Below are 16,060 nucleotides of genomic sequence, written 5' to 3'. Positions count from 1 at the left end.
GCTTTTCCTATCCCCTGGGACACAAAACCAGTGGCGAAATTCAAATTTTTTTACTACCAGTTCTGTGGGTGTGGCTTGGTGGGCATGGTGTGGCTTGGTGAGCCTGGCAGAGGAAGGATATTGCAAAATCTCCATTCCCACCCCACTCTGGGGCCAGCCAGAGGTGGTATTTGCCGGTTCTCTGAACTACTCAAAATTTCTGCTACCGGTTTTCCACAACCTGTCAGAACCTGCTGGGTTTTACCCCTGCACAAAACCCATGATGCACCACCCTCTATTCAAGGAATGGCCCATTTGCAGGGCAGAGAAGGGCTTCCACTGCCTGGCCCAACCCTCCTTGCCTCCCACAGATCCTCCCCGATCGCCCTCCCTGGCCTTGTTCCAGGAGACCCAGAGGGGTCAGCTGGCCATTGTCCACTGCACGGTGGAGAGCAACCCTCAGTCCACGCTGAGCCTTTTCCGGGACCAGAGACTCCTGGCCACCACCAGCTCCCACTCAGCGCCCAACCAGAGGATCAGCATCGCAGCCACGCGCAACTCCTTGAAGCTGGAGATCCAGAAGGTCACGCCGGAAGACGAGGGCGAGTACCAGTGCGTGGCCACCAACAAGTATGGGAATGCTACCACCTCCAGCTTCTTCAGGAGCCAAAGTAAGTGTGTGTGTTTGTGTGTAGGGGGGAGGGTTGCAGTGTGTACAAAGCCTCTTTGCAAATCCCAAGCTTTCTGGTAGGGAACTTATAACACTTGCAGATCTTAAAATGAGACCAAATTCACTTCACTTATACATTCTCATTTATAAAATTATAAACACTTATAAATGCACTCAGCAAAGTTGAGGCTTTGGAAAAAGGGCAGAGAAGAGCAACTAAGAGGATTGAAGGCCTGGAGAATAAAACATACAAAGAACGGTGGCAGGATATGGGATTTGGCCAGGCTAGAGGAAAGAAGAATTAGGGGGGACATGATAGCAGCCTTCCAGTATTTGAGGGGCTGCCCCAAAGAAGAAGGAGTCAAATTATTTTCCAAAGCACCAGAAGGCAGAACAAGAAACAACAAATGGAAACTCATCGAGGAGAGAAGCAACTTGGGATTAAGGAAAAACTTCCTAACAGTGAGAACAATTAACCAGTGGAACAGCCTGCCACCAGAAGTTGTGAATGCTCCAACACTGGAAGTTTTTAAGACGAGTCTAGACAGCAACTGAAATGGTATAGGTTCTCCTGCTTGAGTAGGGGGCTAGACTAGAAGACCTCCAAGGTCTCCTTTCAGTTCATTCATTCTATTCTGTCTCACTTAGTAACATAAATGTTGGGTCCATTTGGGGTCGTAAGTCCAGGAGCACCTGTGGATGAAAAGGAGAAATTGAAAAAAAAATTAATAACGTCAGAATCTGCCAAAGATTAGCAACTTCTGTCCTTGCATTTCAGTTTTTTTAAGAGCCCAACTCAACAAAGAAGAGTTAGAGCTTCTTGTGAAGTTGCTTCCTTGAGTTGACCCACCGTGTAGGGCTGAGAGTTACGCTCTTCTCCTCCACTCCTTCCTCTGCTTACAGCTGCCAGGGTGGTGGCCAGCCCTTCCGGCAAGCTGGTTGAAGGCCAGAGAGTCACCCTGACCTGTGTCACCACCGTGGGGAGCGAAGAAGACACCACGTACACTTGGTACAAGAATGCCAAATGGGTAGAGCAAGGCCAGAAGGACAGCCTGGTCCTCTCAGCTCTGGTCAGAGAAGATGCTGGGACCTTCCACTGTGTGGCCGAGAACAAGAAAGGAAGCCACCTCTCACCACCCATCGCTCTGCGCGTGCTCTGTAAGTGGCCCTCCAAGGGAATAGATAGATAGATAGATAGATAGATAGATAGATAGATAGATAGATAGATAGATAGATAGATAGATAGATAGATAGATAGATAGATGAGAGAGGGAGGGAGAGAGGGTGGGAGAGAGAGAGACACAGGGAGAGGCAGAGAGATAGAGAGAGAGGGAGAAAGGGGGAGAGAGAGGGAGGGGGAGAGAGACAGAGAGAGATAAGGAGAGAGAGACAGAGGGGGAGGGGGGGAGAGAGAGGGAGAGAGACACGCAGAGAGAGACAGAGAGATAGTGAGAGAGAAGGAGGGGGAGACAGAGAGAGACACACAGAGAGAGGGAAGGAGAGAGAGAGACAGAGAAAGAAAGAGATAAGGAGAGAGAGAGCGAGACAGACAGAGGGAGAGAGATAGAGAGAAGGAGGGAGAGAGGGAAGGGGAGAGAGAGAGAGAGAGGAGGAGGGAGAGACGCAGAGAGAGAGATAAGGAGAGAGAGACACAGAGGGGGAGAGGGGGAGGGGAAGGGGGAGAGAGAGGGGGAGAGAGAGACATGCAGAGAGAGACAGAGAGAGAGAGAGGGAAGGAGGGAGAGAGAGAGAGAGAGAGATAAGGAGAGAGAGAGACAGACAGAGGGAAAGAGACAGAGAGAAGGAGGGAGAGAGAGAGGGAGGGAGGGAGGGAAAGAGAGAGACAGAGAAAGCGAGAGAGGGAGAGGGAGACAGGCAGACGGAGGGAGAGAGAGAACCGTGAACAGTTTAAGCTTAACATGATAACTAATCTTCGAATCCTTCTGTTAACTGAGCCTGAGGCCTCTGTGGAGCCTCAGATTCACAGAACGGAGGGTGGGCGAGGGAGACCTTGGGAGACCATTCAGCTCAAACCCCTCTCGCCTTGCAGCCCCGCCAACCTCTCTTCCTTCTGTGCCCCCCTCCCCCCAAAGATTCTCCAAGGCTGCCCGCGATGACCTCTTTCCTGGAGACCCAAGGTGGCCATCTGGGCATCATCCAGTGCACAGTGGACAGTGACCCCCCCTCCGAGATCGCTTTTTACAAGGGCGACACCCTCGTGGGTTCCAACCACCTCTTACCGTTGGCCACCGACCCAAGAATCCGGGTGACCTCCTCGCCTAACGCCCTGAAGGTGACCATCCAGGAGCTGAGGTTGGACGACGAAGGAGAATACGTGTGCTCGGCCCAAAACCGCTATGGAGATGCCATGGCCACCATGGACTTCACTGCGGAAAGTAGGTTAATGGGAGCCTTCTCCCCCCACTCTGGTTAGGGGGCAAACCTCAGCAGGAAATTGGGTAGAATTGGGAGAAGGGGGGAGGAGTCTAAAATATTTTTAAAAAATAAGAATAATGGAGCACGTTCCCACGACAAATATGCTAAATCTGAACCAGATAGAGCAGTCTTTCTCAAGCTTGTCCCCTTGAAGATGGATGGACTTCAATTCCCAGAATTCCCCAACCAGGCATGGATGGACTGGGGAATTCTGGGAGCTGGAAGTCCACCCATCTTCAAGCTGACAAGCTTGAGGAAGAGCGAATTAGAGAAAGAAGCAAGGGAGAACAAAAGAGACGGGAAGGAAATGCAAATTTCCTGCGTAGAAATGGCATCAACAGCGCGTCGGAAGGGGCTGACCTGGGTTGGCAGTCGCACGGGTGAAAAAGGTCCTGGGAATTCTACTTGATGGCAGCCTAAGACATAAGGCCACTGAGCGCTTCTGCGAAAATGGCAAAGGCAATTATGGGATGCATCAATAAAAGTGTAACTCCCCAATTATGGTGCGTCAGGAGGAGGGGGAGGGGGAGGGGGGAAGGACTGTGGGGTCCTTAGTGCTGGGTTGTTTTCTTGCAGACTTTTTATCACCCAGCAGGGTAACATCACCAGTGCTAGAAGGAAATGAGGTTTGCAGAGAGGGGGAGCGGGAGGGGAAGGGGGGAAGGACTGTGGGGTCCGTGGTGCTCTTCGAGCTGGGTTGTTTTCTTGCAGACTTTTTATCACCCAACTAGGTAACACCATGAATCTTAGAAATAAGTGGGGTTTGCTCTCTGTTTATATATAGTGGCTTGCCCTCCCACCAACATTTGGCCCTTGTATATAAACTGAGAGTACATCCCCTCCCTTGTAGCACTGCTGATGTTACCTGGATGGGTAATAAAACATCTTGTAAGACACACTCACAAAAAAGAGAAGCTCAGAGAGCCCCCAGTATCCGTCAGACGGGGGAAGAGTTTTCTCAGAACTGACGTTGAGCCACACCTCCTTCGTTTTCCTTCTTTCCTTCCTTTCTTCTTCTTCCACCCGCCCACCCACCCAACCTCCAGCCGCCAGCATCGCCATCGCCCCGTCTCCAGAGATCCACGAAGGAGACCCCGTCCGCCTCCTGTGTGTTCTCAGTGGGAACCTCTCGGCCTCGGCCAACTACTCCTGGTTCAAGGAGGGTCTCCGCCTCCCGGGGGTCTCCGGGGATTCCCTGGTCTTGGAACACGCGACTGTGGAGGACGCCGGAGCGTATAAATGCCGAGTGGAATATCCCGGAGCCAGCAAGACCTCCAGCTCAGCCTCGCTCTCTGTGCTGTGTAAGACCCCTGGCCTTCCCCATTTACTCCAAACAACATAGACGGGTAGTCCTCAAATTACAACCGTTCATCCGTTTTGTGATGTGGTGACCAAAACTGGATGCCGCATTCCAAGTGTGGCCTTTCCAAGGCCTTATAAAGTGGGAATAATAACCCTTCACATAATCCTGATTCCATCCCTCTGTTGATGCAGCCTAGGATTGCATTGACCGCCTTTTGGGCTGCTGCAGCCCACGGCTGGCTCACATTTAAGGGATTGTCCGCTAGGACTCCAAGATCCCACTGTCAGTTTTGGAAGGCAATTTTCTTTTTGCTTCTTAACTGCCACATATTTTAGCTGGGGAAGTTGGGAGGGGGTTGTTGTTGGAGCGGTAGAAAATCAGTCATAACAACATTCTGTATTCAAGGACTTTTGCCTGCGTCTGATGGAGACTGCCTGAAAATTGTATCCAATTGAGTGTGAAGAGTTGATTGGACAATGTGATGAACTTGTGGGTGTGGGCCAGGGCTGTGAACTGTCAACTGGGTGTGGAAAACCGGGAAGCTTTCAGTTTCGGGTTTTCCCAGCTGTGCCAACATGACACCTGTAATCAATTGGAACTTTGAGGAACCTCAATCCTCAGAGCTTTATTTCGTTGGGGGTGTTCCTTGGAACCCTGACACCCTCTAGGGACGTGTGACCCTCGTGGGTGCCTTCTGCTCTTGCTGGCCTTGCATTCCCACCTGATGTCATGTCGCTCTTTGGTTTCAGTCGCCCCGAGGAACCTCCAGGTGTCCGTTTTCACGGAGAGCGAGAGGGGAACCGTGGCCATCTTCCAATGTTCGGTGGACAGCAATCCTCCGGCCACCTGGGCTCTGTACAAAGGAGACACCGTCTTGGCCACCAGCAAGACAAAGGACAACCCGGCCTCCCATCGGATCAGCGTCACTACCGGGCCCAACGCCATGCGGGTGGAGATGACGCGGGTGGGACCGGAAGACGAAGGAAGCTACAACGTTACGGCCACCAACGCGCACGGCGCCACCTCCAGACAGCTGTACTTCCGAGTGCAAAGTGAGGGCTAGCTTTCTTAGTCACTCTTGCGGCAGGAGCTTCGGGGTGGGTGAATGCAGAAGTCACCTGTCTTTACAGGTAGTCCTCCACTTACGATGGTTCGTTTAGGGACCATTCAGAGTTACAACAGCTCTAAAAAAAGTGACCATTCTTCACTCTTAAGACCACTGCAGCATCTCTCTGGGTGATCGAAGTTGGGAAGCTTGGTAACGGGCTCAGACTTATGACGGTTGTTGCAGTGCCCCAGGGGTGGGGGTGTCATGTGACCCTCTGGCCAGAAAAGTCAGTGGGATTCATTTCACTTAACAACAGTGGCAAGAAAGATCGTAAAATCAGGCAAAGTTCACCTAACAACGGCCTCACTTAGCAATTGAAATTTTGGCCTCAATTGCCATCGTACGTTGCAGGCAACCTGGATTACAGTCTTTGAACAGTCTTTACAATTTAATAGCAGTTAGATATAGATTATATAGAGAAGTAGGAAGACAGACGACAGATACAGTAGATAGATGATAGACAGACAAAGAGACAGATAGAGAGGTAGAAGATAGATAGATCTATAAGGGGGGAGAAAGGGAGGGGGAGAGAGAGAGATGATAGGCAGATGACATAGATAGATGATAGGTAAATAGATATAGATAGGTCTTTGGTTATTCGGGTTTTCTCCCGCGTAAAATTGGAAGTGTCTTGGCGACGTTTCGACGAAGTCTCATTCGTCATCTTCAGGCTTCAGCCGTTAGCTGCAGGCTGAAGCCTGAAGATGACAAATGAGACTTCGTCGAAACGTCGCCAAGACACTTCCAATTTTACGCGGGAGAAAACCCGAATAACCAAAGACCTACATACAAACACCCGCGAAAACCTCAGAAAACAAATAGATATAGATATAGATATATATCGGGTGGGTTTCACTTACCTTTGCTACTGGTTTGCACACACGTACGCACAGATTGTATTTGATGACGTCCAAGTGGGTGGACGGAGCCTCCCACTACCCACTGCTACAAGTTCTCCCGAACTGGGGCAAACCGGTAGCAACCCACAACTGGTGTATATATATATAGAGAGAGAGAGAGAAAGAAAGGCAGATAGACAGACAATAGATGAGAGAGATGAGAGAGGAAGAATTTCCCCTTCACTTCTGGTCATTTACTTCCTTCTCTTCCCCTTCCCTTCCTCCTCCTCCTCCTCCTCTTCCTCCTCCTCTTCCTCCTCCTCTTCCTCCTCCTCCTCTTTCTGATATGGGGCGACGCCCGCCTTTTCCGGTGAAGGAGAAAATACCACAAAGGATTAGAGAAACAGGAAGTATTTATTTAATTATCTGCGCAAATAGGCACAGGCCTCCACTTGCGTGGAAAAAGACAGTCTGAACACCTGGCACCACCCAAGCTTATACTTTTATAGCTTCAGATACAGAAAGTAGAAAGCAGGAAAATACAAAATGGTACATAATTGGTTTACAGTTAACAGGTCTATATATGGCAATTATTATCTTACACTTCATGTCACCTTTCGTGACATGAGACATCCTCTGACACGTGTCATTTGTCACCTCCAGTATCCTATTCTTGTTCAGTACATTTCAGGGTTAAAAAGTTAAGAAGTAAACAGTTACAATATGTAGAAATATTCCCCTAAGTTTGCAACACATGACTCCGCCAAGCAAGATAACTTCTGCTTTTACATAGAAGTAACTTTTCCATCAGCATTACAAACTCCTTACAGAATCATATGAGCAGTAAAGGTACATACAGAACTTATTGGTATTTTAGGGTTGTATAGATATTGGGGTCCCTTATCATTTCTAAATGCAACGGTGTCTTTCCTCCAGTTATCCTTCAACCCGTCTTTCCGTTTTCCTCTTCTCCCCTCCCGGGATCCAGCGGCCCGGATTCTGATCAGCCCATCCCCCGAGGTGCTGGAAGGGGAGCAGGTCCGCCTCACCTGTGACCTGATGGGAGGCCTTCCAGAGGATCCCAGCTTCTCCTGGTACCGCAACAGCAAACACCTCCAAGGGATCACCGACGGCAGCCTCACCTTCCTGTCCGTAACCCACCAGGACGCCGGCGCCTATTACTGCAAAGCCCAGACCGCAGATGGGAAGGACCTCAGCCTCTCCCCGTCCATCAGCCTAACCGTGTTTTGTAAGTTCCAAGGAGCCGGATTGTCTCCAGAATCCATCTCAAATGACAAGCTGGGAAAAGTCTGGATTTGAAACTGGGGGAGTGGGAACAATTAACCCGTGGAACAGCTGGCCTCCAGACTGGAGGTTTTGAAGAAGAGACTAGACAGCCATTCGATTGGGATGCTATAGGGTCTCCTGCTTGAACAGAAGGGTTGGACTGGAGGACCTCCAGGGTCCCTCCCGACTCTGTTGTTCCGTTATTCAGTCCAGGAGGGTCAACAGCTGCCTTCCCATAGCCAGCTTCCAAGGGTATCTAGAAGTCAAGAGATGAAGGTATCTAGAAGTCAAGGGTATCTAGAGTATCTAGAAGGGTATCTAGGGTATCTAGAAGTCAAGAGATGCCAAGATGTAATCCCAGTTCACAGAGCCCCTTACTCTGTACTGGCTTGTTCAGAAGTTTTAGAACACCCAGTGTTTTTTTTTATTTGAATTTATATCCTACCCTTCTCCGAAGACTCAGGGCGGCTTACACTATATGTCAAGCAATAGTCTTCATCCATTTGTATATTATATACAAAGTCAACTTTTATTGCCCCCCCAACAATCTGGGTCCTCATTTTACCTACCTTATAAAGGATGGAAGGCTGAGTCAACCTTGGGCCTGGTGGGACTTGAACTTGCAGTAATTGCAAGCAGCTGTGTTAATAACAGCCTGTCTTAGCAGTCTGAGCCACCAGAGGCCCTCCATCCATCCATCCATCCATCCATCCATCCGTCCATCCATCAGTTCATCCACCTGCCCATCCATCCATCCATCCCTCCAGCAATTCATTCACCTATCAATTCACCCATCCACCCATCCACCCTCCATCCAATCATCCATCCATCCATTTTTTTATTTTTTTTATTTGAATTTATATCCCACCCTTCTCCGAAGACTCAGGGCGGCTTACAATGTGTTAAGCAATAGTCTTCATCCATTTGTATATTATATACAAAGTCAACTTAATTGCCCCCAACAATCTGGGTCCTCATTTTACCTACCTTATAAAGGATGGAAGGCTGAGTCAACCTTGGGCCTGGTGGGACTTGAACCTGCAGTAATTGCAAGCAGCTGTGTTAATAACAGACAGACTTGGTCTGCTGAGCCACCAGAGGCCCTTAGATAAACAGAGTAACAGAGTTGGAAGGGACCTTGGAGGTCTTCTAATCCAACCCCTTGCTTAGGCAGGAAACCCTCGACCATTTCAGACAAATGGTGGTTGTCCAGTAACTTCTTGAAAGACTCCAGTGATGGAGCACCCACAACTTCTGGTGGCAAGGAGTTCCACTGGATAATTGTTCTCACTGTCAGGAAATTTCTCGTTAATTCCAGGTTGTTTCTCTCCTTGAGTAGTTTCCATCTGTTGCTTCTTGTCCTGCCCTCAGGGGCTTTGGGAGAATAGTTGACCCCCTCCTCTTTCTGGCGGCCCCTCAAATACTGGAAGACTGCTATCTTGTGTCCTTCTTTTCATCAAACTAGACATACCGAATTCCTGCAACTATTTTCCGTATGTTTTAGCCTCCAGTTCCTGAATCATCTTTTTCGCCCTTTTCTGCACTCTTTCTAGAAGAGTCTCAACTCAAAGGGGAGTTGAGGCAGGAAATTGGCTGGCTGGGGAGTCTAGAAGTTGTAGTCCCAAGTACATGGTTGAGGAAGCTGATTTTAGAGAGAATTAAGGGCACTTTTGCATGCTTCCCGTTCTACTTTCCCACTGAAAGCTTCCTTAGAGCACCCCCTTGTGAAAGGCGGTCAAAATAAGGAAGGTGTGTGTGTGTTGGGGGGGGGGTGTCTTCCTCCATCCCAGCATGCCTCCCCCTCCACCCTCCCAAGAACTGGGCCCTTCCCAGCTAAAATGTTAAATCCGTGGAAAACCAATTCCTGGCTGTGCTTTCTATGGCCAGCAGGTGGTGCTATTGGCTTATTTACCTGCCCTGCAGAATACAGACTAACAGAACTGGAAGGGACTTTTGAGGTCATCTATTCTAGTCCAACCCCGTTGGAGATTTTATACCAGGGGTCTCCAAGCTTAGCAAGTTTGTGGACTTCAGCTCCCAGAATTTCCCAGCCAGCATGGCTGCTAGACTTTTGGGTTCCATGAAAAGCCCTCGGGTTTTAAATTGCAGTGGGGGTCCTTGGTGCTCTCTGAGCTTGGCACAGATTTGATTCAAGTTAATTGATACCAAGATGGATGGCATTAAAAATTTAATAAATCATCATCAATCCTCTCAGAGAGCACCAAGGAGCCCCCAGTTCAAACCCGGGAAACAAACTTTCTATTTAGAAAATGTGGCTTCCCAGAACTAAATTCCAGAACACGTAATTGGTCGGTCACCACTGATTGAGGTTAAACACGCTTAAAATACATGTGCATCCTCTGAGAAAAAATTAATGAACATAAATAAATAGAAATTAAAAATAAGGAAATAAGAAAGAGAGAGAGAGAGAGAAGGAAGGAAGGAAGGAAGGAAGGAAGGAAGGAAGGAAGGAAGGAAGGAAGGAAGGAAGGAAGGAAGGAAGGAAGGAAGGAAGGAAGAAAGAAAGAAAGAAAGAAAGAAAGAAAGAAAGAAAGAAAGAAAGAAAGAAAGAAAGAAAGAAAGAAAGAAAGAAGGAAACTTGGAGGGCACACTATGTTTTGTTGGGAGCTTGGAGTATGAGGAGAGGGCAGGTTGTGGCCAGTGGTGGGTTTCAAATTTTTTTACTACTGGTTCTGTGGGTGTGGCTTGGTGGGTGTGGCATGGCTTGGTGGGCGTGGCTTGGTGGGCGTGGCAGGGGAAGGGTACTGCAAAATCCCCATTCCCTCCCAATCGGCTGGGACTTGGGAGACAGAGAATAGATGGGGGTGAGGCCAGTCAGAATTTTTACTCCCGGTTCTCCGAACTACTCAAAATTTCCGCTACCGGTTCTCCAGAACGGGTCAGAACCTGCTGAAACCCACCTCTGGTTGTGGTTGCCTTTTTCCAAGAGGCCCCTGGACTTTCTGCTTTTTCTTTGAAGACGTTTTGCTTCTCATCCCAGAAGCTTCTTCAGCTCTGCAGAAGCTTCTTGGATGAGAATTGAAACGCCTTCCAAAAAAAAAAAAAAAAAAAGCAGAAAGTCCCGTGGCCTCTTTGGGGAAAACAAAAAACACCTTAGGGACTCTGAGGATGGTGGGTGCTTCTCTTTTGCCCTTCCCAAAAGTTGAGGGCTCCTTGGTGCTCTCTGAGGGGGGCTTGTTTCCTTGCGGACCGTTTCATCTGAAAACAAGGCAGCCCTCCGGCTTTGCAGAGGGCAAGAGAAGACACCACATCCTTGCATGTATGGAGCCCCTCCGCTGGAAGCCTTTGCAAGCAGCGGATGTTCCACCTGACAGGGACCTCCTCCACCTTCTGCATCACGGATCCCTGGCTTTGGTTTCCCCACAGACCCCCCTCGGAAGCCCCACCTCACGGCTTTCCTTGAGACGCCAGGCAGCCGGGTGGCCGTCCTTCAGTGCACGGTGGAGAGCGACCCCCAGGCCCACCTGGCCCTACGCAAAGGCCGGCAGCTCTTGGCCTCCAGCACGGACTCCATCCTCGCCCACCGGCTCAAGGTTTCCCCCGCGTACAACAGCCTGAGGGTGGAGATCTGGGACGTGGTGATGGAGGACGAAGGAGAATACGCCTGCTGGGCAAGCAACCGATACGGCAACGGGAGCGCCAGCATCACCTTCAGAGCACGGGGTGAGTGTGGGGAGGGGCGGCGTCTGCTTATCAGCGGCTTCTGGGAAAGGACCGGGCAGAGATGGGGGCACCCGAAAAGTCTCCTGTGCCCAGAAACCACAGCTCTGGCCTGGGCTGGTCAGGGAGGCTGGTGGAAAAGTGCCTTGGGACCCTGTCCCGGAGCAATCTGGGCTCCGGTGCTGGTTGAATTTGAGAAGAAGGAATTCTCAACGCGGGGCTCACATTTGACTTCAAAAGCCGGTTTTCTTCAGACGTTTCCTGACCCAAACTAGGTAACATCATCAATGCTAGGAGGGAGAGGAGGAGGAGGAGGAGGAGGAGAGGAGGAGGAGGAGGAGGAGGAGGAGGATGGGGAGGGGGCAGGAGGAGGAAGGAGGAGGAGGAGGAAAGGAAGGGAGGGGCAGGAAGAGGGGCAGGAAGAGGAAAGGGTGGGAGTGGGGAGGAAGAAGAGGAGGAGGAAGGGGAAGGGAGGGGAGGAAGAAGAGGAAGAGGAAGGGGAGGAAGAGGAAGAGGAGGAGGGGGAAGGGGAGGAGGGGGAGGAAGGGGGAGGGGAGGAGGAAGAGGAAGAGGAGGGAAGAGGAAGAAGAAGAGGAGGGATAGGAAGAAGAGGAGGAGGAAGGGGAGGGTGAGGAAGAAGAAGAAGAGGAGGAAGGGGGAGGAGGGAGGAAGAAGAAGAGGAGGAGGAAGAGGAGGAAAGGGGAGTGGAGGAGGAAGAGGAAGAGGAGGAAGAGGAAGGGGAGGAGAGGGGAAGAAGAAGAGGAGGAGGAAGAGGAGGGGAGGAAGAAGAGGAAGAGAAAGAGGAGAAAGGAGGAGGAATGAGAAGGAAGAGGAAGGAGGGAAGGGAGGGGAGGAAGAAGAGGAGGAAGGGGAGGAATTAGGAAGAAGAAGAGGGAACAGGAGGAAGAGGAGCAGGAAGAGGAAAGGGTGGGAGTGGGGAGGAAGAAGAGGAGGAGGAAGGGGAAGGGAGGGGAGGAAGAAGAGGAAGAGGAAGGAGGAAGAGGAAGAGGAGGAGGAGGAAGAGGAGGAGGAGGAGGAAAGGGGAGTGGAGGAGGAAGAAGAGGAAGAGGAGGAAGAGGAAGAAGAAGAGGAGGATAGGAAGAAGAGGAGGAGGAAGGGAGGGTGAGGAAGAAGAAGAAGAGGAGGAAGGGGAGGAGGGAGGAAGAAGAAGAGGAGGAGGAAGAGGAGGGAGGGGGAGGAGAAGAAGAAGAGGAAGAGGAGGGAGGGGGGAGGAGAAGAAGAAGAGGAGGAAGAGGAGGGAGGAAGAAGAGGAAGAGAAAGAGGAGAAAGGAGGAGGAATGAGAAGGAAGAGGAAGGAGGGAAGGGGAGGGGGAGGAAGAAGAGGAGGAAGGGGGGAGGAATTAGGAAGAAGAAGAGGGGAACAGGAGGAAGAGGAGCAGGAAGAGGAAAGGGTGGGAGTGGGGGAGGAAGAAGAGGAGGAGGAAGAGGAAGAGGAGGAGGAAAAGAACTGTGGAGTCTTTGGTGCGCTCTGAGGTTGGTTGGTTGCTTCCTTGAAGACATCTCATTACCCAACTAGGTAACATCATCAGTGTTAGATGGGAGTGGGGTGTGTGGAAAGGAAGAGGAGTATGGGGGCCTTGGTACTCTTTGAGGTTGATTGTTTTGCTGGGAGAAAGTGGCAAGAAGATGACAAGCAACAGGGAGAAAGCAGATCTACTTAACTCATATTTTGCATCTGTCTTTACACAAAAGGAAAAAACAATCCAACCTATCAAAAACAGCACTACAAAAAACAGATTAGAAACACAAGTTAAAATAGGGAAGAAAATGGTAAGTGAATACCTGTCTACCCTAGACGAGTTCAAATCACCAGGACCGGATGGATTACACCCCAAGGTTCGGAAGGAACTGGCAGATGTGATCTCAGAACCACTGAACTATATCTTTCAAAGATCCTGGAGGACAGGGGAGCTGCCAGAGGACTGGAAAAGAGCTGATGTAGTTCCCATCTTCAAAAAAGGAAAAAAAACAGATCCAGGAAACTACAGACCTATCAGCTTGACCTCAATACCGGGGAAGATTCTGTAAAAGATAATCAAGCAACGAATCACCTAACACCTAGAAGCAAACAAAGTAATAGCCAAAAGCCAACATGGGTTTGTCAGAAACAGATCATGCCAGACTAATCTTATCGCATTCTTTGACAAAATGACAAAATTAGTAGACCAGAGGAATGCTGTCGATATAATTTACTTGGACTTCAGTAAAGCATTTGATAAAGTAGACCATAACCTACTACTAGATAAAGTAGAAAAATGTGGGTTAGACAGCACCACCACCAGATGGATTCGTAACTGGCTGACCAACCGCACTCAACGTGTAGTCCTCAACGGAACTACATCCACATGGAGGGAAGTATGCAGTGGAGTACCCCAAGGCTCTGTTTTAGGCCCAGTACTCTTCAACATCTTCATCAATGACTTGGACGAGGGGATAGATGGGGAACTCATCAAATTTGCAGATGACACCAAGCTAGCAGGAATAGCCAACACTCCAGAAGATAGGCTCAAGTTACAGAAAGATCTTGACAGACTTGAACATTGGGCGCTATCTAACAAAATGAAATTCAACAGTGAAAAAAGTAAGGTTCTACATTTAGGCCAAAAAACCCAAAATGCACCAGTACCGTATATGTGGTACCTTGCTCAATAGTAGTACCTGTGAGAGGGATCTTGGAGTCCTAGTGGATAACCATTTAGATATGAGCCAGCAGTGTGCAGCAGCTGTTAAAAAAGCCAACACAGTTCTGGGCTGCATAAACAGAGGGATAGAATCAAGATCACGTGAAGTGTTAATACCACTTTATAATGCCTTGGTAAGGCCACACTTGGAATATTGCATCCAGTTTTGGTCGCCATGAAGTAAAAAAGATGTTGAGACTCTAGAAAGAGTGCAGAGAAGAGCAACAAAGATGATGAGGGGACTGGAGGATAAAACATATGAAGAACGGTTGTGGGAACTGGGTATGTCTAGTTTAACAAAAAGAAGGACTAGGGGAGACTTGATAGCTGTGATCCAATATCTCAGGGGTTGCCACAAAGAAGAGGGAGTCGGGCTGTTCTCCAAAGCACCTGAGGGTAGAACAAGAAGCAATGGGTGGAAACTAATCAAGGAGAGAAGCAACTTAGAACTAAGGAGAAATTTCCTGACAGTTAGAACGATTAATCAGTGGAACAACTTGCCTGCAGAAGTTGTGAATGCTCCAACACTGGAAATTTTTAAGAAAATGTTGGATAACCATCTGACTGAAATGGTGTAGGCTTTCCTGCCTGGGCAGGGGGTTGGACTAGAAGGCCTCCAAGGTCCCTTCCAACTCTGATGCTATGTTATGTTATGTTATGTTTTCTTGCAGACATTTCATGACCCAACTAAGTACTATTATCAGTGCTAGAAGGGAGTGGGGTTTGCCACTTATATATAAAGAAGGGGCAAACCACACTCCTTTTAGCACTGATGATGTTACCTAGTTGGGTAACGAGATGTCTTCAAGAAAGCAACCAACCTCAGAGAGCATCAAGGACCAAACAGTCCTCCTCTTCCTCCTCCTCCCCCCACCCCCAAGGAGAAGTTGGAGTTTCTTTTGGTTTCTCTACACCACATAGGAGACAAACTTTTCAGCCATGGAGAACAAACACCTAAAATGAAAGTTACACCCCGATATTGACGTATAAGCTGCCCAGAGTCATTTTGATAGTGAGATGGAGGACATATAAATATAATAGATTAAATACATGTCATAAAATAACAGAACAGAACAGAAAAAATGGAATGGAATGGAATGGAATGGAATGGAATAGAATAGAATAGAATAGAATAGAATAGAATAGAATAGAATAGAATAGAATAGAATAGAATAGAATAGAAAATATGGAATGGAATGGAATGGAATGGAATGGAATAGAATAGAATAGAATAGAATAGAATAGAATAACCGAGTTGAAAGGGACCTTGGAGGTCTTCTAGTCCAGCCCCCTCCTCAGGCACAAAACTTTACGGTATCCCATTTCAAGCACATCTGAATGCAATTCAGCCATTCACCCTGTTGCCTTCATTCCGACTTTGCAAGACCCAAATATTTCGGGGGGGGTGGGGGGGTGCAGGGGATCTGGTTAAGGATCTGTTGGGCACTCTCCTTCCAGGGAATGCCGAATATAAATCCAGAGACCCTCCAGAAACGCTCCATGGCCTAGATGTGCTGGTCACAGCCCTTCTGTTTTCCTTCTGTCCTTCTAGCCGCCAAGCTCTGGATTTCCCCTCCAGACGCCTTGGAAGGGAACTCCGTCAATCTGACCTGTGCCGTTGACTCGGAGGCTGTCGGGGACATGCGCTACACCTGGTTTAAGAACAACGAGTGGTATGCAGAAGGCTTGGTCCGGACTCTGGTGTTACACCAGGCTACCATAGAAGACGCCGGCACCTACTACTGCACCGCCCAGACCCGAGAAAGGATGTGCAATTCCTCCTTAAGCACCCTGGATGTCCTCTGTAGGTCCGGGGTGGGGAGGGGGGGACGGGGGGGGGGGGGACTAGATTTGATGGCCCGATGCAATCTGCTTCCCCCTAAGCTCGGTTGCAACTCATGGCCTTAGGATGAGGGGGCTGCTGGAGAAATGGTGTCCTTTTCGGAATACCTGCTTTGGGTGCTGGGTCCTCTCTGAGCTTGGACCTTTTCTTGCTCAGAGGTTTCATTAACAAACTTGGTAACGTTACCACTGCTAGAAGGGACGGGGTTGGGG

General features: G+C 49.2%; 1 protein-coding gene and 1 long non-coding RNA gene across 5 annotated transcripts in view; one reads left to right on the top strand and one right to left on the bottom strand.

Moving 5' to 3' along the window:
- The window catches only part of SIGLEC1 (sialic acid binding Ig like lectin 1), a 48,594-nt gene that overhangs the window by 13,493 nt on the left and 19,041 nt on the right, over positions 1-16,060 (top strand). For all 4 annotated transcript variants that reach the window (XM_058193774.1, XM_058193775.1, XM_058193776.1 and 1 more), the window contains 8 exons: positions 351-650; positions 1,553-1,807; positions 2,743-3,045; positions 4,132-4,386; positions 5,138-5,440; positions 7,324-7,584; positions 11,010-11,306; positions 15,558-15,809. In XM_058193774.1, coding sequence (XP_058049757.1) covers positions 351-650; positions 1,553-1,807; positions 2,743-3,045; positions 4,132-4,386; positions 5,138-5,440; positions 7,324-7,584; positions 11,010-11,306; positions 15,558-15,809 — 2,226 coding nt within the window. The remainder of the gene's footprint in view (positions 1-350; positions 651-1,552; positions 1,808-2,742; positions 3,046-4,131; positions 4,387-5,137; positions 5,441-7,323; positions 7,585-11,009; positions 11,307-15,557; positions 15,810-16,060) is intronic.
- Positions 920-6,573, bottom strand: LOC131203488 (uncharacterized). Its single transcript, XR_009156407.1, has 3 exons — positions 6,357-6,573; positions 5,110-5,241; positions 920-1,342 (listed from the first exon to the last, which is right to left on the bottom strand). It is a non-coding gene; the product is annotated as an uncharacterized LOC131203488 (long non-coding RNA).

The sequence above is a fragment of the Ahaetulla prasina genome, chromosome 8 (assembly GCF_028640845.1).
Source record: "Ahaetulla prasina isolate Xishuangbanna chromosome 8, ASM2864084v1, whole genome shotgun sequence".
Lineage (NCBI taxonomy): Eukaryota > Metazoa > Chordata > Lepidosauria > Squamata > Colubridae > Ahaetulla > Ahaetulla prasina.
The sequence above is the reverse complement of the archived record's forward strand: the minus strand, read 5'-3'. Positions and strand labels throughout refer to the sequence as shown.